General features: G+C 37.2%; 1 protein-coding gene across 8 annotated transcripts in view; it reads right to left on the bottom strand.

Moving 5' to 3' along the window:
- UBE2W (ubiquitin conjugating enzyme E2 W) overlaps positions 1-24,356 on the bottom strand; it is a 32,316-nt gene extending 7,960 nt beyond the window's left edge. For 3 of the 8 annotated variants that reach the window (XR_015285649.1, XR_015285651.1, XM_086884863.1), the window contains exons 1-4: positions 24,232-24,307; positions 6,103-6,194; positions 2,970-3,072; positions 350-505 (exon numbers count right to left, since the gene is read on the bottom strand). Coding sequence is in view for 4 of the 8 variants with exons in the window: in XM_086884863.1 (XP_086740989.1) it covers positions 350-505; positions 2,970-3,072; positions 6,103-6,194; positions 24,232-24,246 (366 nt within the window). In the remaining 4 variants the exon portion in view is untranslated. Of the gene's footprint in view, positions 1-349; positions 506-2,969; positions 3,073-6,102; positions 6,195-23,974 lie in introns of all 8 variants that reach the window. The other 5 variants (XR_015285656.1, XM_086884871.1, XR_015285652.1 and 2 more) reach the window with 4 other exon arrangements.
- Between the last annotated feature and the right edge of the window lie 547 nt (positions 24,357-24,903).

Genomic DNA, 24,903 nt, shown 5'->3' with positions numbered 1-24,903 from the left:
CTGCACTGAAGTCATATCACTAGTCATTCCGCAGTGCCTTTAGAGGAAGGATAATTTTACAAAGAATTGTCCTAAAGCATGATTGAACTTCACAGTTAGTACAACTGGAAGGGTTCCATCCACTACTCTTCCAGTAATGATATATAAGCCGGTTACCATGAAAACAGTGGCAAAGTACTTACTGCACTGTTTATTTTGCAGTTCTAGCTTAGTATTTTCTCAGTAGTAGAAATGTAGATACAGTAGTTTTGCCTATTTTAGAATTTGAGAAATGAAAATTTTACTTTGTAAAGTAGAAAATTACTAACTTTTACTTATTCTACTTCAACAGTGCTAAAAAAGCCCATACCTTTTCTTTGCAGCTGGAAAGCATGCTAATAATGCTAAGACAAACAGATTGCACTGAGAGGGCTGGAGACCAGTCTTCCGTTAGAATGGATAAACAGATATGACCATTGCTATAAACATGAGGATGAACAGGGATATTGTCTCCAGTAAACATGACCTAAAAAAAAAAGAACAAAAATAACTAATTTATAGTCCCCATTTTAAAGAAAACTGTATTGGTTTGGGGAAAACAATATAATCTTATTTAAGAAGCAGGTCTGCCATTTTCACTTCCACTAAATAATATACTTTACCATGTTGGGGTACTTTAGTTTTGGAAACTATTAAGTGAAATGTGAAATAATCAATGGATGCCTAAATAGCTAGTGAAAATAAACTGAAGTAAATGGTTAAATATAGAGGATTTTCTACTAAAATTTATACAGCATAGAAAAATGCAAAGGTAACAATGTAAAGACAGTGCAAAATCTTGCAGCCTCAGTCTTCCATGCCCTAAGGAATACACCTGTCTAGCCAAAACACTGGATTTTAGTGATTTTATAAGCCACAATGTTATACAGCAAGAAGCACAACAAGATTAAAAAAGGAGTATTTCTATAAACCTGGATGTAACAGAAATAAAATTCTGGACAACTCATCCAGGCTCCAGAATGAAGAATAAAATTAAAATTCATCAATCTTATTAACTATAAACAAAGGACTTGTGAAACCAAAGTATGTTACCAAATAGGAAATACTTTTAAAACATTACTTCAAATAAAAAAGTCTTTATTTGTCATGGAGAATATGGAAGAAAAGTGTTTAGAACCTGAATCCCTTTCTATTAAAAGATACTATCACAGTCAAAAAAAGGCTAGAAAAGCAATTTTGACAACTACTGCTCTTACATCAAGTTTTTGTCAGGACCAATGGAAAGAGTAAAACTGCAATCTTCATATCAGTATTATATTCCTGAACTCCTTTTCCAACTCCTTTTATACAATAAAAAAATCATAAATCTCTACTACTTGTAACTATAATACTCAGTAGTTTCTTAAGTGTTTCTTCAGCTATATAAGTATGCACAGAAATACGTAAACATGTACACAACACACCCACCTCCTCACTGATGACAAGAAGCAACACCATCATATAGGAAACTGAAATTAGAGAGTTTAATTTATCTGCAAAATGGCAGACAGGTTTCTAAGGTGTAAGAGAAACTGGACGCAGAATGATCTTTCACAGGTCTTTAAACCGGCATTTCTTAAGCATTAAAGGGCTTACCTTCATAATCCTGCAATGTATTTTATTTGTAACTAATATCCCACTTTTAAATGACAACCTGAACTAGGCAGACTGGGTGAATAAAAGCATGCACTCTATGACAGACAACATACATTTAAAGGCAGAAAACATCCAAGTGATTAAAGCAGCACAAGTGAAAACTGTCGACTCACAGTAACTAGATTTGCAGAAGAGGTAATTATGACGAAGAAGTTTGTAGTGCAGAATGACCCTACTGCATAGCAATGTTTGAAAAACTGAAATTACAGCCATCTAAAACAATCCAGTATCCAGTGCTTAAATTCAATTGTTCTCTGTGATAAAATTCAGTGTAGATGTATGGATCTAATTTGCTACTTAACAATAAACTGCACAGAGCCACACACACAGGCTGGGTAATGAAGACAAACAACCTGGAACCAAATTAAATTGGCTACTCTCTTGTGGATCACCTATAAGTAGTACCTTGCAAACCTGATGAGGTGCAGAAGTTCAGGTGGCCAGTTTGTTCTGTAAAAGACTAAAAGTCAGCATTCTAGTGTTTATCATGGTACCTAAAAATATATTCATTTTTATGGCTTAAGTGTCTCTCACAGCTCCATGCTCCAGTTTTAACATCAAGAGAAGTTGCAGAGATAATTTCTAAAACTCTGAGCTGAAACAGATGACAAGAACTAAAGCACTCTTGCTTTTCTCCTTCCTTTTTTAGAAAAACAGAGGTGACAGCTGACCACTACTCTTATGAGCCATATTTTGAAATGTTTCCCACGGGTAATGGAGGAATGGATGTACACACCACATTCCGCAGTCTCTAAATTCAGCTGTCCCTTCAGTTCTCTAGGCTGCCTTGAAAGCAACACAGTATCACATACTTCAGTTATAACACTATCTTGCAGGTCTCTCAAGCACCTCATGTATCTGTAAGAATCCCTATCAGAAGCAAGTGTTTCTTCAGCTGTATTAACAATGGCAGCAGAGAAGATGCAAGAGTCTTAAAAATCAACCAGAGAAAAATATGATGGAAGTAAGAAAGGATGAAGCAGCAGTTTATTGTTTACTTCACTCCTGCATCACAGTAAAGGGGATCTTCCTACTTTACCCTGGTATTTCATGACACAAATATCAACATCAAAGGAGCCTCCAGTTTACACTACTTTCATCTGTCCAAGCAGACATCAGAGCCCTATACTTCACTGCAGAATCATTTGTAAAGAAAAGGCATCTGCACAATGTGTTTAACACAAATTAAAGTAAGTGAAGCTGACATTAGGCTATGTGGACAATACAACACTCAGCAAACGTCATACAGCTGTAACCTGAAGGCAGCAGTAAGAGAGGAAGAAGGCATCAGTTACCTGAGGCGAATCAAAAGGATACCGACTACTAAACTTAAATAAAAGCTGAAATTTTTCCCCTTCATAGAGTGTTCCTGGAGCACCTTCCATGTCTACAATCCACCTAAGGAATAGGGGAAAAAGCTGTTAGCATTGTGTACTGAAAAATTAATACCTGTACTCCTGGAGCACTGGACTAATCAAACCAAATATCAATCACAGCAACACCATCTAACTTCTCTTCCAACAACCACAAAGGTGAGCAATACATCAAGCCTGTATCTGAAAAAAACAAGCTTGGTGTTTTGCATACAGGCACTGACATAGTGATGCAAATTATAAATGTAATTATGACTTGAACTATACACAGATCTGTCAGGTCCCAAGAAAAGTCAGACAACAAAGCCTAAAAAAAAAAAAAAAAAAAACATGCTTGAAAACTTAAATGGTTTGGAAGGAAACAAACTAGTACACATTCTCTTTTGTGTTGTTCTACCTTTCTGTCAAGGAAAATATCAACACAGTTTATTAAAAAAAAATCTGTAACCAAGGGGAAAGGGCAAAAATCATCTTGTACTTACATCTGTGAAAAACTCAGAAATTAAATGGTATCTTGAAGCTAATGGAATCAAAACTGGAAAAGTTTGGTAGTATGAAAATTAAAAGGTCCTAGCAAATTAAAACAAAAGCAAATAAAAGGGTAGTTTGAATCTGTAACTAAGATAACACCTCAACATACCAGTATTCTTTTTCCTCTGCTTCTGCTCCTTCCACCATAATAACATTAAAGTAACTGACAGGCGGAGTTGCTGGGGAAGAGGGTGGTGGTGTTGCATGTGGGGGTTTTATTTGGTTTGGGTTTGCATTATGGGTTTTTTAATACGGCTAAAAGCAGATGCTTTGCATATTGTTCAACGCATACAGCAACATTCTGCTATTTAACTTCTATGATTTTAGAGTTCTGCTGTTGACCACTTAACACTATCCTTTGCAGCATCACTTCCCCATTTTTGGTTTTTCACCTTTGATGGAGTTTTGCAGATCTAAGCAACACGATAAGGTAAAGAGACTACAAAAATACTCAGATACGGTTTACATCGACTCAAGGAAGGCAGATGAGATTTTGCAGAACAGCAGTGTACTCAGAAAAGTCAGCATCTCCAGCTGGCAGCTCTGATGATCCCATTTTCAACCTCTCCACCCTCCTATATACTCTCCCTCTGTATTTAAGTCATGCATATTTTTTATTTTCCCCTTTATCACTCTTTGGGGATTTTTTGCTGGATGTATTGTTATTGCTTTGATTAATAATATATATTATTATAATAATATATAATAATAATAACAACTGTTATTGTTATTGGTTTTTGGCTTGAGAAATCTGTGTATTTAATACACTGCTAGCTCTCACACCCTTCAAGAATGCTTCTTCAACAGTAGCACAGTGATGGCTGTACAGTGGAGGCTGATGAAGTACATTTCATATTTTAACTTTGTGAAGATGCTTTTTATTTAATCTATTTGCACTCCAGATCACTTATCTCTTTCTTATGCCTTCTGCTTTTACAGTTATAAACAGAGTGCACCAATACTCTTAAATTTATTGGTTCTTGTGATTCAGAGCTTCCATTTTCAAGTTTTTAAAATAGTTTACTAAGGAGAAGATAATTTTGCCTGGATATTGCTCCTTTTATGGTCAAGGAATCAGTAGAACCCATATTTCCTGTGTGCTTTACGTTTAGCCGTCTCAAATTTCTAGTCTTTGTATATTTAAAATGAAAGATTGCTCAATGTTTTAAATGACCCAGTTACATCAACTGATCCAATTATTTTATTCAATATCTTTAAAACCCAAGCAAGTATTGCTACACAAATTTTTAATGCAACCAATTCAAACTGTAACTTGATTAATGAACTTAAAACAGGCTACCCGATACCAAAAATCCTCAAAGAGAAAAAAAAATCATTTTACTTGTGACAGGATGCTTCTAAAACAGCAGCAGTTTTAAAATCTAGCATGACAGTAAATAGGAAGTTTTTATGTGCAAGGTATTGAAAGGTATAAAAGGCAGAAAGGTATATACAGTCAGAAATTACAATGAGGTAGTACTCTGGAAACAGAGATAGCCTTTTCCATCTGCTCTAAACATTGATTTAATAGTTTTTTGTTGAAATAAGTGAATACCACTTGCAATATTAGACTGACTAATTTTTGCATAAAACTAAAAACCGCTTTTTTAATTTTAGTCATGTTCATCTGCATGAAGTATCACAAAGGCCAGCATCATTTAAAAGGCAGTGAGTGTTTAACTCACTATATATGAGTCTCAGAAGACTCATATAACATGGTCTGAGTGCCACCACCCAAAATGCAGATGTGAAAACATCAGAATTCAGCTCTATGTTTTAAGCTGCTCCATCAATACCCTAGTCCAGAACATACAGTCTGAGATCATACTCTCATCCATGTTTACATGTGATAAATTTTTAACATTTCTCTATAATGAAACTAAGAAAGTTATGAGAAAAAAATACCAACACAGTCTGAATCTTTTGAATTTCTGTCAATTAAAAAATAGATTAATACCAAGAACAACCTCTGTCCATTTCAACAGACAAAGTATATTTTCCATGTTTCTCTTCCCATTTCATGAATCACTGAGAAAACCAAGGCAGGGAAAAAAGTGCAAACAAGTGTACGCAGACAACTTTGCTTTTTAGCAAGTTTTCTCCACTTGCCTTAGAGAAAGAAGGTGATGAAAATTAAAAGCCATGACATATATTCTATTAAAATATTACAGAACTCTAAAACAGCTACTCCATTATTTCAGTAAGTCTAGAAAAGTTTTGGAGGTTAGTAGCTATGAAAGGTAATTAAATTATTTTATTCTAAAAAATGCAGAAGCTTTTACCAATTGACAGTTTGTTAGACAGTAAAATGCCTAATAAAAATTCAGTAGATTTACTACCCTGTTCCTGAAAGTGTCCAACACACTACTCCAATATGCTTACTAAGGAGAACAGTATTTCATTGCCTAGACTAAAAGCAAAATTCACAATGTTACTTGGAGTAAATGGTGGAAGTGTGAAGAGAACTTCTCATTATTTAGTCTTTTCAGCATGATATCATAAATAAAACAGTATATATACTTACTGTGTAATTGAGTTTTGTACACTCTTTTCATCTAGAGTCATTCCCGGAGGTGGATCATTTTGAAATGCCAATAGTTCTTTTTGTAATCGTTTCTATAAAGAAATTGCATGGAATATTAGAAATACTAAATAAAGTTCAACAATAAACATACACATTTAAGCACATTTCATCAATTTTTGAGAGGTAAAAGGAGTTTTACTTGACAATTTAAAAACAAAGTGAAATTGAGAGGTGAGAAAAAAGGATGACTCCACTCCTAGAAATTTAACTGAAAGGACACAGGCAAAATAAGTGACAAGCTTTAAACTTACTTTTTGGGTAAAATGCAAAGGCACTTACGTTTGCAATACTGCAAAGGGAAGATTATTAGGTTGTTATGTTACAAACTACATGAAGGTATAACTGAATTTGTTGTATTACAAAAATATCTATAAGAGCTCTACCCCTAGCAGTGAACATTTCATATTTACACAGCATCATTAGATTTATAATTAAATCTACAAGACTTTAACAGCACAACTTCCTCCTCTAAGTAATCTAAGACACTTCCATTTGGCATCTGTGCAAGCCTTTGCCTTGTTCTAAGTCATCCCAGAGGACAAAACAGAAAACTAAAACAAGACTATTTGGACTGGACAGCACAAACTAAAATCTTTACACTAACTGCATCTTAGAACCTACAGTCACAGCACTTGAGTAAAGTGTTATGGCAGTAGCTCAGGTAATTCTTGTCTATTTTGACAGAGATAAATCGGTCACTGCAACCAGCTGTTTCTATAACAACTACCAGAACAGTTTCTTACAATCTACTGGGCAAGGGAAATGCAACCTCTGTGAAATGTTGTCATTGGCACTGCTCTCAGAGTCAATTTTCTCCATATAAACAGTTATACAATATGTTTTTTTCATTTCCAAGCCATCTACATGACAAAGTTCAAGGCTTTCTCATTTCTAATGTCCTTTTTCCTGCCAACAATTTTAAGGTTATTATCTACAAGTTCACTTCAACCACACTACTAGTTGAAATGATCTTATACTCCAAAGGAATAAAAATATGCAATTTGGGGATTTAGTACCTCATTTACATTCAATATCCCATTTTTTAAAACACAGGTTTACCATACACTTGTAGCTGTTTTCCACTAATTAGTGGAACTTAGAAAAATTCCCATAGGAAAGTGAAGTGTTGATTTGTCAACACAGATATGATTCAGTATCCCATCAAATATATTTAAAGTCAGACTACAATAACCACACAACTCATAAAAAACTGCCCTTATATATTAAAAATTTACATTCTGAAAATACTGGAATAACTTTCTTTCAAGCAACCCTGAAAACTTCCTTGGGCTTCTATATTGAAAGCTCCTACCTGGCACTGAGATATAAACAGACTGAAAACCCAATGTTAGCATTTTCATAAACTGTATACATCGCTCACACACTGAAAAACAAGTTAGAATCCTAGTGTTTATCTTTTTCTTTCTGCCCAGATTAGGAAAACATTAACAGTGTTTCCAACACCATTATTATGAATTAAAATGCGAAGGAGCGAAGTTACAAAACCATTTTATAAATCCTTAATTTGAACAGCAGAGATGTTTTGAAATCAATTCTCTTTCTGGCACTTGAGCAGACCACCATCAAAAAAACCTCAAAGGCAGTCAACCTGTACACTTTGTCAAATACGGTATTTTACTACAAACATTAAAAAAGTTCAGGGATGAGAACCTTTTATGGCAATGGTAATTTAAACTCCCCTAAAGAGGAGATTTGGAAACATTAGTTGCAAAATAGCAAAGAACATATGTATATAAGAACAGCAAATAATTCAGTAGATCCATTTACTTACACATGTAGACAAACTATACAACTTTGTCCTTATAAAAAGGAGCCTAAAACACATATCAGAATTTAATTAAAATCAGAAACATTAAGCTATCAGTGTCTGACAATAATTTGAAGAGAGAAAATTTTGTCTGTTCTGTATCCTAAAAAAAATTAAAATTACCAACATTTAAAATATTATCTAATTTCAAGTTTGCCCTTTATCCAGCAACCATCTTTTCAGTCTAACACAGACTCAGTCACGATTTTATTCATCTCACTAGTGCAAAAATATCCTCTGTTTCATGGGTTTTTGGTTCTCACATACTATGTCTATGGTCATCATACAAAAAAGCCACTAGCAAAAAGAAAAAAATAATTAAAATGTATACTTGAACAACAGAGTATGACTGAAGTGCTCTGTTCCTCTGATCCTAAAACATTTGCTGACACTGGCATGAGGGTCTGTCCACTCAGCACAAAATCATACATACAGACAATATACTGCTTCTCATCATTTGCAATTCAAAACAAAATTCAAAAAACATAACCCAGAGAAATAGCAGGAAATACTATTTACACTTTGGGTCAAATGTGTCACATCAAACCAGTCATATTTTTAAAGAAATTATTATTTCCCAGTTAGCCAATTCAAATAAGTATCAATGTAAACCAGAAAAGGAAAGTCAAAGAAGGTACCCCTCCCAGCCATAAAAAATCCTGGATAACTGGAAAAAATTGATTAGCTGAAGGCTGTGGTGCTCAAAAACTGGGTTGGGGTTTTTTTTGCCTCAGTCTTCAATGGTAACCTCTCGTCCCACACCACTCAAGTGGACGGACAGCAGGAGGGAACAAAGTCCCTCCCACTTTAAGTAAAGGTCAGGTTCATGACCAGTTGAGGAACCTGAATATAAACGAATCTGTGGGACCCAACAAGCTGCATTCCAGACTCCTGGGCAGAATTGGTGGATTTAGCTGCCAAGCCATTTTCCGTATTTTAAAAGTCATGTCAGTCAGGTAAAGTCCCAGCTGACCAGAAAAAGGGTAACAAGGAGGACACTGAGACCTGTCAGCCTCACCTCTGTGCCTGGGAAGTTCATGGGACACACCCTCCAAGAAGCTGTACTAGAACATATGCAGAACAGAGAAGTGATTCAGGACAGCCACCACGGCTTCACCAAGGCCAAGTCCTGCCTGACCAACCTAGTGACCTACAATGGAGTAACTACATCAGTGGACAAGGGAAGGCTACAGATGTCATTTATCTGGACTTCTGGTACATCTTTGGCATGGTCCTCTACAACATCCTTCTATCTACGTCGGTCAGAGATAGATTTGATGGATGGACTGTTCAGTGGATAAGGAATTGGTTGGACAGACACATCCAGGGGAGTTGAAGTGAAATTATCTTTACTGTCCCTTCAAATCCAAAACATTCTATAATGAGTTCCATCTGACCTCTGTTTGCAGCTCTCAATGGAAATATCAATAAAACAAAAAAAAAATCTATGCCATCCCCATATAAAGCCGAAAAGAGCTTATTCAGAATAAAATGAATGTGTTATCTATTAAGTTACAGAAACTCAGTAACCCAGAAAAGACTAACACTGTAAGAGTTATAATGAAAACAATTAATAGCAAATAAATTTATCATATTGAAATATGGGAATCCACAAAAGACCCTATGATTATCTATTTAGCATAGGAAATTCCAGTGCAATTCTGATTAATGGTAAATTGCTGGACCCAGTTCCTCACTGGATAGGGAAGGAAGGGATTTAGAGGTGAAGAAACATACACCTCTTCTGGATTTGCTCTTGATTCAGAGCAATATCCCAAACAAAACCAAGTTGCAGCAGAAGGCATTATTTCCTTCTGTCTTACAGCAACCTCTCCAACCCTATGTCTGCCTGAAGAACCTGTATTCCATTATCTCCATTATATTACACCTTGATGGATTTCATGTATCTCAGCACTGCTCCCTCCCAAATAAAGAGACTCTCACCCTAGAATTGTTCAGGATGGAAAAGTAACAACTGCAATTAGAAATGCCAGAGAACTTCCTCATTTATCTTGTCTCCAGCTAAATTATCTACATAATTTGCCTTGATATTAAAGATCAAAAAAAATGTCTTGTAATAAATTCCTGGATTTCTCCAATCTTCAATGACAGGAATTTTAAAAGTGTTAAACAGTTTGAGTGAAAAAATGCTTTTAAAGATTTCCTATTAATCTTGCCACTAGAGATAGAAGTAAGGCAGTTTATATATGAAGATAATGACTTCTATTGGACCAACAGACGCACATTAAAGATGTGATTCAAGACAATTATTTGTTGGGGGGGGGGGGGGGGGGGGGTTTGTTCCCCAGCTGGAATAATAAAATATACGCTATATTTCAAAATGCTCTACTACATTAACAACTAGTACATTAACAACACCACACAAGTTAATCATTCCTAATCTGATGAACCTATCTGGGTATCTTTAACAGGCTTTCACCACACATTTTCAAAATTTGAGGGTTTTTTTTTTATCAAACATTAACTCAATTATTTCTGTACAGAATAATAAAGAGCTGTCTATAGACTTTTTCCAGAACATGAGAGCACTCTATAGCAACTGGAATAAAACTGTAGAGGGGACAAAGGGCCTACTAAACAGAATTCATTCAAACAGCGAAAAAGAAATATTTTAAGGGAGAGACTAAACAATATTTAGAAAATAATATTATAATATTTAAATCAACTTCTCTGGTCAATGCATTCCAGTGTTTAACTATCCATGGTATAAAATATTTCTTTTGTATCTTACCAAAATACCTCATGTTCTAATTTATATCTATTGCCCTTTGTCTTCCCATTGTGGCTCCGTTTTCCCTAGATATCCTCCTATTATGTTCCTGTAGGCACCAGCAAGATCTCTCATTTGCCTTCTCTTCTCATAGCTGAAGAAACCCAGTCTCCTTGGAGGTCACGCAGTTCAGCCCCAGCCATCCTTGTCATCTGCTGGACCCACCCCAGTACCCCAATGTCAGTCCTTTACTGAAGCTCCCTGTAAACAGCACTCCAGATGTGGTCTCAAATACCAGTGAGAAGAATCACTTTCCTTGAGCTGCTGGCTCCATGCTTGCATGGACAGCTCAATGTGCAGCTAAAGATATTCAGAAAACTTGGAGATATTTTCCACAGTTATTATGAAGGATTATTTTTTTCTTCCTCTCTTTCTTACAATAATTTGTCTCTTGTTTTCTCATTAATACAGAAACTGGATTACCAGGAGACTGATCTAGTTAAAAAAAAAGCTCTTAAATGAAGCCCTTAAAGACTAGATTCATATAGTTTAATTAGGAAACTGAGTTCCTCATTTCCACAGTAATTCAGAAAACATCTAAAGTTTAAATTCAAAAACTCAAAATTAATTTCTCTTCAGTGTTGAGTAGTATTTGCTGACCAAAAAGGTTACAAAGGATATTAATTTTCTTACAGTAACACAGTCTCAACACACACTCTTAGCTTCAAGAGTGCTCAAATGTACTTCAAAAAAATAAGACTCTGATATATCAATCCCATACACAATAGCTACAAAAGGTACATTGCAACTGCAAGTTCCTCAAATGAAGCATTTGGAAAGGAAAGTTTCAGCAGTGGGAAAGCCTTTCTTCTATTTGGCAGTCACAAGTGCAGAATTTTTGTTTTCACAAACATCCTAAAAAATTAGCAGCAATACACATAGGAGGACAAAATATAACAGATTAACACTTTTGAGACAATTTTAACTATATATAGAATCTTAATAATAATAATAGAATCTTATAAACTTAGGACTTAAAGATACCTCAACACCTTTCTAACATAAGGAAGTTGTGTTAAAAGCCTTTAATATTTTTTCACACCACTTTATCTCTTGCTTTTATAACTGGAAGAATTTTCTTTACAGTAAGAGATCTAGATGGGTTGAATGAATTATAGTCAAATTACTTCTCCTAGGCTTCATGGACACAAAAGAGTTATTTTATTCATTTCAAGTCACATCTCACCTTTCCCAATCTCAACTCAAGTAAACACTTTCATGCCAATGCAAAAATACCCTTTGGCAGTTTCACACTGTTCGACAGAACCAAACACCCCTTCTCAATCAGACACCCCGTCTAAACAAAAAAAAACAACTTTGATAACTTGTAAAGCGGTCTTTATGGTGTACCTTATTCAAATGTCACACCAACACACCTGGGAAATTTTTGCAGTCAAAATACAGCTATTGCTCCTCTTTCACAACAGCTACAGCCCAATACAAGGAGGAAATAATGTTAATTCAATGTGATTTTTTTTTTCTTAAATCCATTTAGCTACTTGTGTCTGGTAATTGTTGATTGTTTTCAGCATCAGAGACTATTTTGTCCAGTGTTTTCCAGAAGTCAAACTTTCACATGATAGTAGAAAAAAATAACATTTATCATCTGGAAGCTCACTCAAAAGAACCGCCAAAAATCTCAGGTTCAGTTACTTAAACACTTTTAAAAAGCAAACCCACTCACAGACCTAAATTATAGTGACTGACATAATATCCAGTGTCTAAAAGATATTGAATCTGCCCTTTTTGTTTGGTGTGCTTTGTCATCAATTCAAGTATTTGTGACCTATTCTTTACTTCACTTTCCTATTTACAGGCTCATGCCTTTCCTCATCTTTCTAATGATTTGTAAGAACATCTTCTAATGCTTTTCAAATACACCAATTTAAAACAATGAATCATGAGTAGATTTCAATCTTATATGCTTGTCCTTTTAATAGGAATTACTTAGTTTCATTTTTCTGTTCTATACAAAGCCTCCTCAATCTTCACATTGCTGAACAGACCCTCATGTTGCCGTATTGACTTTTATTCCTACTTTCTTCTATACTGGGACAGCTTGATACCATACACCAGAATTTTTTTTCTAAAAGCCCATAGCCCTTCAACAGTCCAGCTATATTAAGATGTGCATACCTAAAGTCAATACCACAACTGCTTTTGGCTTTTTCCTTACCATGAATCAGGAATACCATTTTTTCATCATACACTCAAGTTACTTTCAGCCTCTCAACCAGCTCCTTCAAGTCAAACTACATGCTAGTGCAGCTATTCATGCCTAAAATAACCCCCAAACAGATGTTTTCCAAACACTGATATACTCTTAGGAGCTGTGGTTGTTTTACTGTCCTTTTCACATCACAAGACACTCTTTTCAATGTTTCTGCTAATCCATCATAAGATTTCATAGAGAAGCACCTCTCCTGCTTGTCCACTTTCTATTGAAAGGGATTGGAAGAAAGCAGGCTGCACACTTATAGGGGAATACATGAAGGATGCACAGGCAATCTAACTTTGCTATTTTCCTCATTTTTGAGAGAGTGTCTTATGCTTAAACATTCTTGTAATACAACTTTAAAGTAAACCAGAACTAAAATGTATCAAATTGATAAAAAAATTCACAATCTAGAGGGAAACAGAACAGCTGAGTAAGAATATCACAAACCCAAGACTGGTTAACAGTACAGTCCTTCAACTAAAGGAATAATCACCTGCAATAGGCAGAGGAGTGATGTAACCAGTAGTTTCTAGAAGTATTTTCAAGTTACTTGAAGTATTTTAAAGTGGAAGTCTTTGAAATTAAGATTTCTTATTCATCTATCTCTACAGGAAAGGATGAATCAGGGATGAAATTAAAGAACACAGCTTAACACTGATCCAAGAATCACTTCCAAAAGAAGTTTATTCAAGTACTTGAGACATGACTGACATAGCAATGGTTTGTATCCTGTTGCTAATTCTGTCAAACAGGATTTGTGCAACTCCTTCAATTATCCTCCACAGATTTTCTACGGTATCAAACCCATAACATTTTTTACAGCATATGGAAAAAAAGAACACAAAATTAACTGGTGCCAGTGATGTAAAATTTCTGACAACTCCCCAGTCATCTCACAACCATTTCTATCCTGACTGACATCACTCATTGTCTGTCATGGTTCGAGTTAAATGCATGTTTGAAGCCAACAGCTTCTAACAAAAATACACATTCCTCTTTCTCCAAACTAGCACTCATCTTACTTGGCCATCTCAAATGCCACAGCTGAATTCTCACTTGAGTTGATTCTTGGTGAACCACAAAGAAGCAGGCAGAGCCTGCATGTAAAAAAAGATGCAACATGTGAAAATGGAGAGAGGGCAGCAATACAGGACAGGAAGAAATGTAGAGGTTTTCAATATAAGTATTTCAGAATCAGCTCTACAAACAGGTTGTTTGGTCACTGTGTACATCTGAGCTGGATATTATAGCACAAAAATGCTTATCAACAGATACAATATTATTTCACTGGTCTCTGTGTCCCTGTTAGCTACCTCAAGCGTCCATAACCTATATTCCTGAAGCATATGGCATCATCACCATCACATTGCCCAAAACCAGGGATCTTTTCTCTCCTTCTACCACAAACAAGGGACAACCATGAACAGATAGGACAACAGACTTTACCCACAATCTCTGACAATGAAGTAATACAAAGGTATCTTCTTTACCCACCATGAAAACTTCCCTAGCTCTTGTAGGCCTCTGAAAATTGCCTTTCTCAATGCCTTTATAAAGGAATATCACAATACAAGCAGTCTATTTTCAGTTCTAAGCCCATTGTCAGAATTCTTAAAACAGCTTTGCTCCTCCCTTGGAAAAGTGGAGCACAGAGAGTTAAAGTTTAACAGAGCTATGGGCAAATGTGTACAGTTAGGGGGTCACTACCAAGCACAACTTACGTACATACAGCTGAGAGCACCTAGGCCAACCAGTGAGTGTTGCTTCAGGTAACATTTTATTCTTCGGAGCTGGAGCAGGCAAAGCGTACATACAGTGAGGTATACTGGCTGTTGATTAGCAGTGAAGTATTAACCCATTAATCCAATCAAGTACGAATGTATGCCCATACTCCTGGCTTATTTTCTCCTATGAGCTGAAATTACAAACTTTGAAAATATAAGTGATACAAAAAAAATAAAACGGCAATTCTTAAAGATGCAATTTTTTGGTATTTCAAGAAATGCAGCACAAAATGTGCAGGGTCTTAAATCAGCAACATCTTAAGTTAATAAACTAAATGATGAGCTATCTTAGTCAAATACCTTACCTACAAACAACCTATTTCAGTGATTTTCCTTTTTATAGAGAAATAAAGAAAGAAGGAGAAAAGCTGAGTTGATTAAGCCCAGGGCAGATTCAGCAAAAGACATGATATAGTGGTAAGAATTAGGTAGAAAATAGCTAAGAAAAAAGCAAAACTATCAGTAGAGCAGAAACTTACAAGGAGAGCAAAAACGTGGCAAATGGACAAACAGATTCCTTTCACTTCTACTGGAGGAAATGTTTCATTGCCACACCTTATTTCACCATTAAAACAAGCTGTGATGGGTAATTTAACTGAAATGTGGTGGCCTTTTCACCTGGACTGGTAGGAACTCAACTAGCCATGTCCAAAGAGGTAGTATCAGGATGATATGAAGAAACAAAGATGGAACAGCACCTTCACAGACTAGGAAACATGCAGGACCAAAACATCTGCACTTGAATTGTGTCACAAACCTTTTATTTCTATGCACTTAAATTCCCTTCTCTTTGTTGCAAGAAACTGTCAATGTAAGATAGGAACAGTCTTCCAAGGCTGAGCATTCCTATAAATTCAAATCTTAATCTGGATCAAAGATCAAAGAGGAAGAAAATTAACTCATAAATAGTTAGAAGTTAAACATTAATCCCACAGAGGCTCCACTCTTTTATTTTATATTGGTTAAGCTGCTGCACCCTAAGGAGACCTGACAATATTTCCTTCATAACTACCAAAATTCTCTTCCACACCCAAAAATTTAAATGGGCCCAAACTCTGTTAGCACCAAAACACTGTCAGTGATACGGTAAAGTCATGGCAAAGAATTTATATTTTGCTTATGAGCTACAGCCTGTTACCTCCTCCCCCATTCAAGTTATAAAATGTATCACAAAAAACATCCTTTCTGTTTTGAAGAAGTTTTTACATGCAGGTGACAGTCACTGTACAGAGACAAACAGCAACCCTGTCCAAGAACAGGAGCTGAAAACAGGCTGTAATGACAGTGTTGTACAACACCACCATGTTGATTCATAAGCAAAGCTGTTGCTTGACTGTTAGTACAAGCTACTAGTCTAAGTGCAACACCATTATAACTCTATTTTCACTATTTCAGTTTCTTCCATTCACATGTTTTCATACTGAAAAGTTCCTCAAATCCAGAATATGAACACCAGGTAGATAGCTAAGCTTTTCAAATTAAACTCCTCTACAGAAAAAAAAACCCAGCACATTTTAAACAGTAAGTATTCCAGGAACTTGTTGCACATTACTCTCTAATTAGAAACCTAACTTAAAATACCAAAAAGCTCTCAAACAGAAAAGAAACAGCATCAAGATTAACAACGGTGACATTTAAAAAAGTTACCTGCTATACTCCATCTCACTATACAAGAAATCTAGATAATGACAGTTCCTTCAAATAAAAACCTCTTTATTTCCCAGTCAACCAGGTCACTCAAGAAAGTTCTTGCAGATTATATCCCATAATTCAGGTGAAATCATTTGCTCCAGACTCTCAAAAACACAAAGCATCCAAATACTTGATTTCACAATCCTGCATGGATTTTTCCTATCAAAGTTCTTCTACTAAGCTTTAATCAAGGCCCAGAAGAGCAGAAATATATAATTGTCTGGATGTGGTCGATTAAAGCTTCAGCAAGATGCATAACAAAACAGCTCCACAAAACACTCTGTCTATTAAAAAGTAATACTGGGATTTTAGCTCAAAGAATTGTTTTTCAGTTTTATCTATTTTTGGCTGAATAGCAGGTTTTCAATCTATACTGAGAATGCAGAAGCAGATTAGTCTCCTCCTCATTTCTAATAAAACATGTTAACATCTGGCAACCCAGTTCTAATGTTATTTCCTCAGACCAATCCAGACCTCAAGATCTGAATGTCAGGCATTTTGCACATTTCTCTTGTTTTAAAGGAATCAAATGACAATGCATGAATCTTTTTATTGAGCTACTTACAATAAGTTTCCACCACTCATTTTTTTGTTCTTCTGAGCATTTAAAAATTTCAAAAATCCAGTTATGGATTGAGGGTGGTGGGAAGAAGGATTGTTGATTTTTCAGTTTGGTAACAGAGTACTATCTTCACACGCTCCAAGATACTCTAAAATATTTGACAGAAAGGTCAAAGCAACAGTCCTCTTTAAAAGGGAATAATACACTTGACTTAAACTCACTTAGAGACAAGAATAACCTGAAATCATAACTACAGTATAATTAAAGATAAATCACAATAACTATACAAACACAAAGGAAGCTTTCTGTACTTCACAGTCTGAAAAGCTTTTTACCAGATAATCAAATTCTTTACAATGAACCTGTCATTTGAAAGCAAATTAAGTGGAATCCACTATTACAGAATAAGATGAAACTGACAGCTAGTCATCTGCTTTGTAAATGGAGTCCTTAAATATAGGAAAGCCCAGCAAAAGCCTCACACAGTAATAAAAAGTCAACTACAGATAATTTTATCTTTCAAGGAAAAGAGTCTGGCACTTGAACTGCTTCAGTTAAAGAAATTAATTTAAGACAATAGTGAAGGTTGGCACAATGAGGTCAACCATATGTTTACCAGGGAATTTCTTATCTTTATAAAAACATTCCAAAGGTTGGTAACCAAGATAAAGTGTTCTATTCTGACAAAGAGCATTTTAGAGAGAAAAATGTTTGAACTAGGAAACAGTAACAAGATTCAAATAGTCATACTATCCATATCCCTAAATATGACAGGGGGAGAGTTTCTAACTTAAGAAGGGGCAAGGAAACTGAATGCATTTAGGTTTCTTATTACTGACCACCAATTCCTCCTGAAGAAGAAATAAATAAACCAATGTGAACAAGTAGCATCACATTCTGTGAAGCATTTTATTCCAGCAGGCTTTCAGGGACAGTATTTGCTATGCTCTAGTAAACTATTATCATAATTTATTGACATATATACAGATTTTCTTCTTGAGACTGATTAAGCAGTACTTTTAATTAAGTTAAATAAAAAAAAGAAGACAAACAACTTTGTATTTGTAATCACCCAAGGAGAAACAATTATTTTTTAGTACTGTGTATGAAAGGATGAATAGCTACTATCCTCAATGAGATCATTAATTAGCAAAAATGAGGTGTCTCACAATTCCTGACTTACCATCACTAACCTCTGTCCTTCCTTTACTAACATATTAATATTGCTCTTAGGAAGGCAAATTATAAGGTTCTCTCCCTTCTTTCCCTGCCATCCCTGACTGATACCTGTTTTTCATGCCAGTAATTAAGGTCACCTGAGGAAAAACAAACAATCAAAAAAACAAACTGCAAAGGCTTGCACAGATTCCAGAATACATTTCTGAACAAAGTAAAACAAAACAAAACCCCAAACAACTGCAAATGCTCAAACAGATTCCAGAATACCTTTTGAAAGCCTTCAACTATCAAAAGCAGGCAGAAGGCATGTTACGTGACCTTCATGTATCACAAAAGGTTGCTTACTGGCTATTTTTATTTAAAACATTTAACCTATTTATTTTTGCTTTCAATAAATGAAGCTGCAATAGCTTTCAGCAAATAGATAATACCATCTCTTCCTCCCTTCAAAATACAAAAACTATATATCCAGCTGACACTTCTATCACAGTCCTTCACTACTTCAAAGCCATGCAAGACGCACAAAATTTCTGGCTCCGAGTACTGAGCAAAAGACCTTCGTCATCCTCTTCCCCTCTGCCCTAGTGGAAATTTTAGCCTGTAATCTGCTTGAACACTCATCTCTCAGTTGTAAACCAAGGCTGAGTGAGAGACATGATCTAATGATCCGAAGGCATTTATATTTGTTGCACACACCCATAGCTATGGGTAAATTCAATGGGAATTGTGCCTTCTCTTTTTCACATGAATAGGGGTAGTTTAATCTCAGTCTCTGGGCGTAGCCACAGGTATGAACGATACCTGTATAATATATAGTGAAGATCCTTTAGTCTGAAACTCTTAGCTCAGTAGAATTGGAGCAGACAATTAGAGAAAGTACTTGATCACCGAGTTTCGCACATTGTTTGAGCTAAGCTGCTTTAGCTTATTAATTACAAACTCACAGAGCCTTCCAAGGGAGCAGCTTAACAAGACAACATTCCCTGGCTCTTGAAAATGTATTGTGTTCTATTTTTCTCTTCTCAGAACTTGAATAGCTAGACCTAAACACAAGTATAAGATACTATAAAACTCAGAGCAAAAAATAATTACAATCAACAAGAATTACTCTTTACAACAGATACCAGTCTATTTTATTTTCCTGATTGAAACCATACACATATTCATGAGATATCAGTGTTCAATGTGACAGGTTGAAAGCATCTGTGATATTTTACGTTTTAGCTGTAGACTTGGTCTGTTTGTAAGGAAGAGCTGCTGATAATGCTCAGGGGACACTGGTTTCAATAAGCTTTTCTACTACTGCTTTCTTTCTTGGAGGTGAATTCTTCCATCCTAGCTCAAAAATTCTGCAGCTGCTGCACAGCAAAGTATTTCCCAAAATTCTATTTACACAGGCAGATACAAAAACAGGCAAATGAGACTCCTTAGGGCCGAAAGCCATAACTTTTATTTTATTTATCTTTACTGAATGAAGACTATAAATTTTAAATTTCAGTTGATAGTCAAGTCAAAACTTTATTAATAAAGTCCCAAGGTTAAATTAACTCATCTTGGTAAAATTACTATTTTTTTTATTTATCTTACTTCACTCTAGCATGGTTGCATGCCAAAGCTAATACAGCACACATCAGTATGGACTGGTTACCAAAGGTTATGTAGAAGACTAACAATCGCTTAGTGGACAGAAGAAATTAGGTTTACTCTCTACTCATTCTGGTTTCAATTATGATACTCACATTTCTCTGTTTAAATAATCACTGAAATTTCTATCTTCAATAGCATTTCACCAATGGAACTACTATTAACTACCAATAATTGTATTCTGTTTATATCCCAGAATTGGTTATATAGCTACAGTATCCACTCATTTTCTTTTTTGCCTTTTTGAAATAACACAAATAGTATCCCGTACCATGACATTTAACAGTACAGAACCAAGGTGCATAACCATCCAAGTTCCAATTGACTGAAAGCTTTCCTCACTTAAGGTTAGGGTTTTGGCTTATTTTGGAACACACAATAAAAATAGTTCAATACTTTTTCCTGGACAAAGCTTTTAAATAAGAAAAAATTATTGCCCAATCATTAAATAAAAACACTGCCAGTGTTGAGCAAAGATTGAGCAATAAGTAATTGTTCTGAGAACAGCTGGAAACACAGAACTTCCACTAACACTAGAAGTGCAGGTAAAGAATAGAAGGAAGTGAAACCAAGAGTACACGTATTTTTTCTGGAGATTTCAGTAACCTGTAAATATTTACCTCATTCCCTACCCCAGTGACTGAACATACTGGGGTGAAATTTGTAGGAAGTTTTCATACTGCTAATAGCTTATGTTCTGTGATACAAGTTCCTTGAGATCTCAAACTGCCCATGAATTCTGCATTGTCATCTCACACAGTTAGTTTATTAAATGGCTGCTTAGACACATATTTTCAAAAGAATTCTATTGATGGAACAAGATTTTTCAAGTAGCACTTTATTTAGGCATGTGCATGTAATTTGATGGTAGCCCACCACAGCAGTTTTCGAGGTGTAACACAGAAGCACAGTGAAAGCTAACATCCTACACTCTTTATTAAAGTTGTTTGTGTCATTAATTAAATTAGCTTTGCATTCAATCATATGTAAGTACCTACACATACAAATCTTATGTGCCTAACTTCACAGGATATATGAGAAGTTATTCTGGTGATTAAAAAACTTAAAACCATTCCTCTAATAATTTTCACAATTTCACACGTATATCCAGGGTTTGTAGTATTAAAATTAAAAGGAAGTGAAAGGTAAATCATAGTAATTAAGATGTCAGTATTATCAATAAAGTAAATCTTTCAAGTTTATGATGCAAATAGGTCATAGCTGCACGTTGTTAAGGAAAGGCCTTATTTAACACTTTGTACAGCAACGGCATATTTTCTGTACAGTTTCAACAGAACTTTCTTACTTTATTTTTTACCTGTTCTTCCATTCATACTTAATGCAAGTCCTGTGTTTCCAGCTGTACTGAGAACAACTGTTTACTATTTCTTTAGTGTTTGCCTTTAAAGGCTTCATATTATTAAAAAAGCTATATCAAAATTTTCTAAAGCAAATGCATTCTATTCCCTTGTTCTACATTACTTGCCCCTTTTCAGAATATTTCTGTGGTTTTTATCCAGGAGAACATTGAAGAAGCTTGGCCTTTTTCTGGGAAAATTCTTGGAAATAAGTGCTTGTCTGGGGGCGTGTTAGCTTTTTTTTAAGAAAAAATATGATTTGCCTAAAGTTATGCAAACCAGTTTAAACCAGTCCAGCAGTGGCAAATCAGCAACAACTCTGTGGTTAGAATACAAAACACAAGCTCTCATTAGCACTAGCATCTATTATTGCAGAAAGAAAGGGTTACAGAAAATTCCCATTAAAGACTGTCCACACAGACAAAAATCACTCTAAGTTTAATGATACACACAAAGGCTCAAAGTCACAGGTTTTACAAGTTACTGGGCATCCACTGAACTGCAGTAACTATTCAGGTCGATGCTCAGAGCCATTAGCAGAAAGAGGCAATTTGTTACAAGTTCTAAAACTTCCCTGTAGACTAAGAACAGGGCTAATCAGCTAACTCTTGTAACTTAATCCAAGATTTTTTCAATGGATCTGTAAAGATAAAATGTAATTAACCTGGGGCATCTTGCACTGTTGTATAAAATTGCAACAGTTTAAGAAGTAACTAGAACTTACTTTGTGCACCAATGTATCATTTTTTTATCAATAAAATAAATAATATTGTCATTATAGTACAGTGTCAGACCACTGGTATAGTCAGAGAGAGCAATGGGTTACATAAACATTTCAGGTAAACATTGGGTATTTAAAAACACTATACTTCATCAGAAAAAAGACTTCTCTTTTTTTCTGATGAAAACAGCACTAATTATAATAAATTATTCTGAATGAAAAAAAATACTTCAAATTATAGATACAAGTTTCCTTTGTAAAACATTTTTTCACACTGAACACTTAAATGTTAACTGACAGAATTCAGGGTCTTGAAATCTTGCCCACCTGGGAGCATGTTTACAATATACTAGTTCTACTGTTCACTTACTAAATTTTTATTTATGCTTCCTGTTTACAGCTCCCTTCCAATATGCTAAACTACATTATTAAATTAGTCATTTACTAAGCATCATGCAATTAGCAACATACAGACAAAAAAACCTTCAAAAATGTCCTTGAATCTCTTATCAAAAGACAACAGAAGATCATGTAAGAAAACAAAAAGTGTCATCTTACAGCTGCTATTTCTAAAATGAAAGCAGTTACAACATCAGCCTTAGCACGGCTGTAATTTCAGGAAGTGAGTATTGCCCTCCATACATCTGATGTTTAGGCAACATTTGTCATTCATGTATCCTCAACAACCTTATTTAATATGTAACCATTTTCTCCCCTTTACAGAGGGAGCAACAGGAATTAGGGTGAGGCACGCTGAAGAACTAGGCCAGAGACAGCGACGCAGCACAGCTTTACCAAGTCCCTTTACAGCGTGTCCCTTTCCAGTTCACAGCTTCCATTTCCCTGCTTTTCAGTTTTATAAAAGATACTTCTTAATAAACTATAGCCTCTATTTTGCAGTTGAGCTTGTAGAAGTCTGCACATTAGAAAAAGAGAATTGTAAAAACTCATTTGCCATATAGAGCTAATAAAACCAAGGCAGATCAGACTACCTGCCTAAGCTACTACTAGAAGAACATTCTGTACAGTATGTTCAATTTCTTGATCTTGTTTCATTTCAGTAACTCTGAAAGACACACCATGGGGGAGGGGATTTATGATTCTAAATTTCAGGAGAGTAATTTTTATCCCATAGAGTTCAGAAATTTGACATTTTGGCTATGCTAAATCCAGGTTATTAGGAAAATTAAACAAATTTCATTCGTTTTGCACACTCTTTCTGTGTTGTTCTATTACTAGTGACAAAAAAAAAAAAATAAATATAAGCTATACTGGACCAAAATGAGAGGAGATCTAGATGATCCAAATATAAAAACAAAATGTAAAACTGTAAATATCCAAGGAAAAGTAGAGAAGTTGCTGGTTAAATAAGGAGAGACAGGGGCCACTATCACAAAACCTAGAGATCTTTTCTCCTACCCGAGTCGCAATAAAGCACCACCCAATCAGAGCAGCACACAGTGAAAGTGATCCATTCTACCAGAGCAATTTCCGCAGCCCCTGTTTAAGAACCCCTTCGGAGTAGATATGAATGAATAATTCAGCTGGAAATACCTGTCAGGCAGCAAGATGTTCCATGTTACTGTACCTATAGCAATCCCATCCGGCCGAGAAAGCCAGACGTTACCTGTCCACAGGGCTGACACCACAGCACAACCTCATTTTACGAAGAGAAAGAGAACCCCACGGGCACCACGCGGCTTGGAGCAGAACATGCCTGTCCCAGCCCCCCCGTGCGGGGGAATTACAGTGCCGTACCCCCAAGAACTCGGAGCTGTCGGTCACGGTCCTCACGATGCCACAGGGAGGGTCTCCCTGACCTCCCACCCCGCACGGTGTGCTACACATTCCCACGGCACCCAGCGAAGCTGCGGCCCCCAAAAGTCCCGGGGGGCAGGGATCCCTTCGCCCTTCACTCGCCTGCCCAGGGAGCGGCGGCATCGCTGCCAGACGCCTCCCTGAGGCGCCTCTTCCCCTGCGCCCGCCCCGCCCGTCGCCGTCCCGGCCTCGCCCCTCACACCCCTGCGCGTCTCACCTCCATTCCGGCGCTGGACCGGCCCTTCCCTGCCGCCACCTGCCCTCCACGGCCCCGCTACCCGGCAGCTCGACGCCCTCAACCTCTGCCAGGGCGGTTCCTCCCTCCGCGCCGCTCTTCGCGCCGCGCCACGCACTGACGGACGCACGCACGCACGGACGCACGCACGCGCCCGGCGGAACGGCTGCTCCCGGCTCCCCCCGCCGCTGCCGCCCGGCCCCAGCGCTGCCCCGGGGGCTCCGCCGCAGACGCCTCACCTGCATCGACGCCATGATGGATCCGCCTCCTCCCCCTCCCCTCTGCGCCGCCGCCGGGGCGGCCCCGCCCCGCGCGCTCCCCGGTCACGTGCCCGCGCCAGCCCGTTGAGCGGCCGCGCGTGCGCGGGGCGAGGGCGGCGCGGGCGGGCTCGAGGAACGCGAGCGGCGCGGGCGGGCGGTGTTCGGCAGCTGCCGGTCCCGCCGCCCTCGCCGGCCGCTAGAGGGGCTGCGCCGGCGCTGCCCGGACCCTGCTCGCCCTGCGGCCGGGCCGGGAGCGGCGCGATGTCCATCACTTCCACCCGCGGGGGCGGGAAGGGGCTGGTCCTCCGCCGGCTTCTGTTTGTGAACGTTTCTAGAGCTGCACGTGCAGAGTGTTTGAGCGACTCAATTATTGCGGACTGTGCCCCTCCCTTTTGTGGGCGTCTCCGGGCTCCCCTCAAGCCTGCTGTGCCCTGGCCGGGGGGTCATACAACCATAAAACCATAGAATGTTAAGAAGTGGGGAGGGGATTTGAAGATCCTCTAGATCCGACAACCCCGCCGTGAGCAGGGACACCTCCCACAGGACCAGGTTGCTCAGAGTCGCTTCCAGAGTGGCTTTGAGCACTGCCAGGGATGGGGCAACCACAAACCTCCCCGGGCAACCTCTTCCAGTGCCTCACCACCGTCACAG

The sequence above is a fragment of the Cyanistes caeruleus genome, chromosome 1 (genome assembly GCF_971803275.1).
Source record: "Cyanistes caeruleus chromosome 1, bCyaCae1.hap1.1, whole genome shotgun sequence".
In the NCBI taxonomy this organism is placed as follows: Eukaryota; Metazoa; Chordata; class Aves; order Passeriformes; family Paridae; genus Cyanistes; species Cyanistes caeruleus.
The sequence above is the reverse complement of the archived record's forward strand: the minus strand, read 5'-3'. Positions and strand labels throughout refer to the sequence as shown.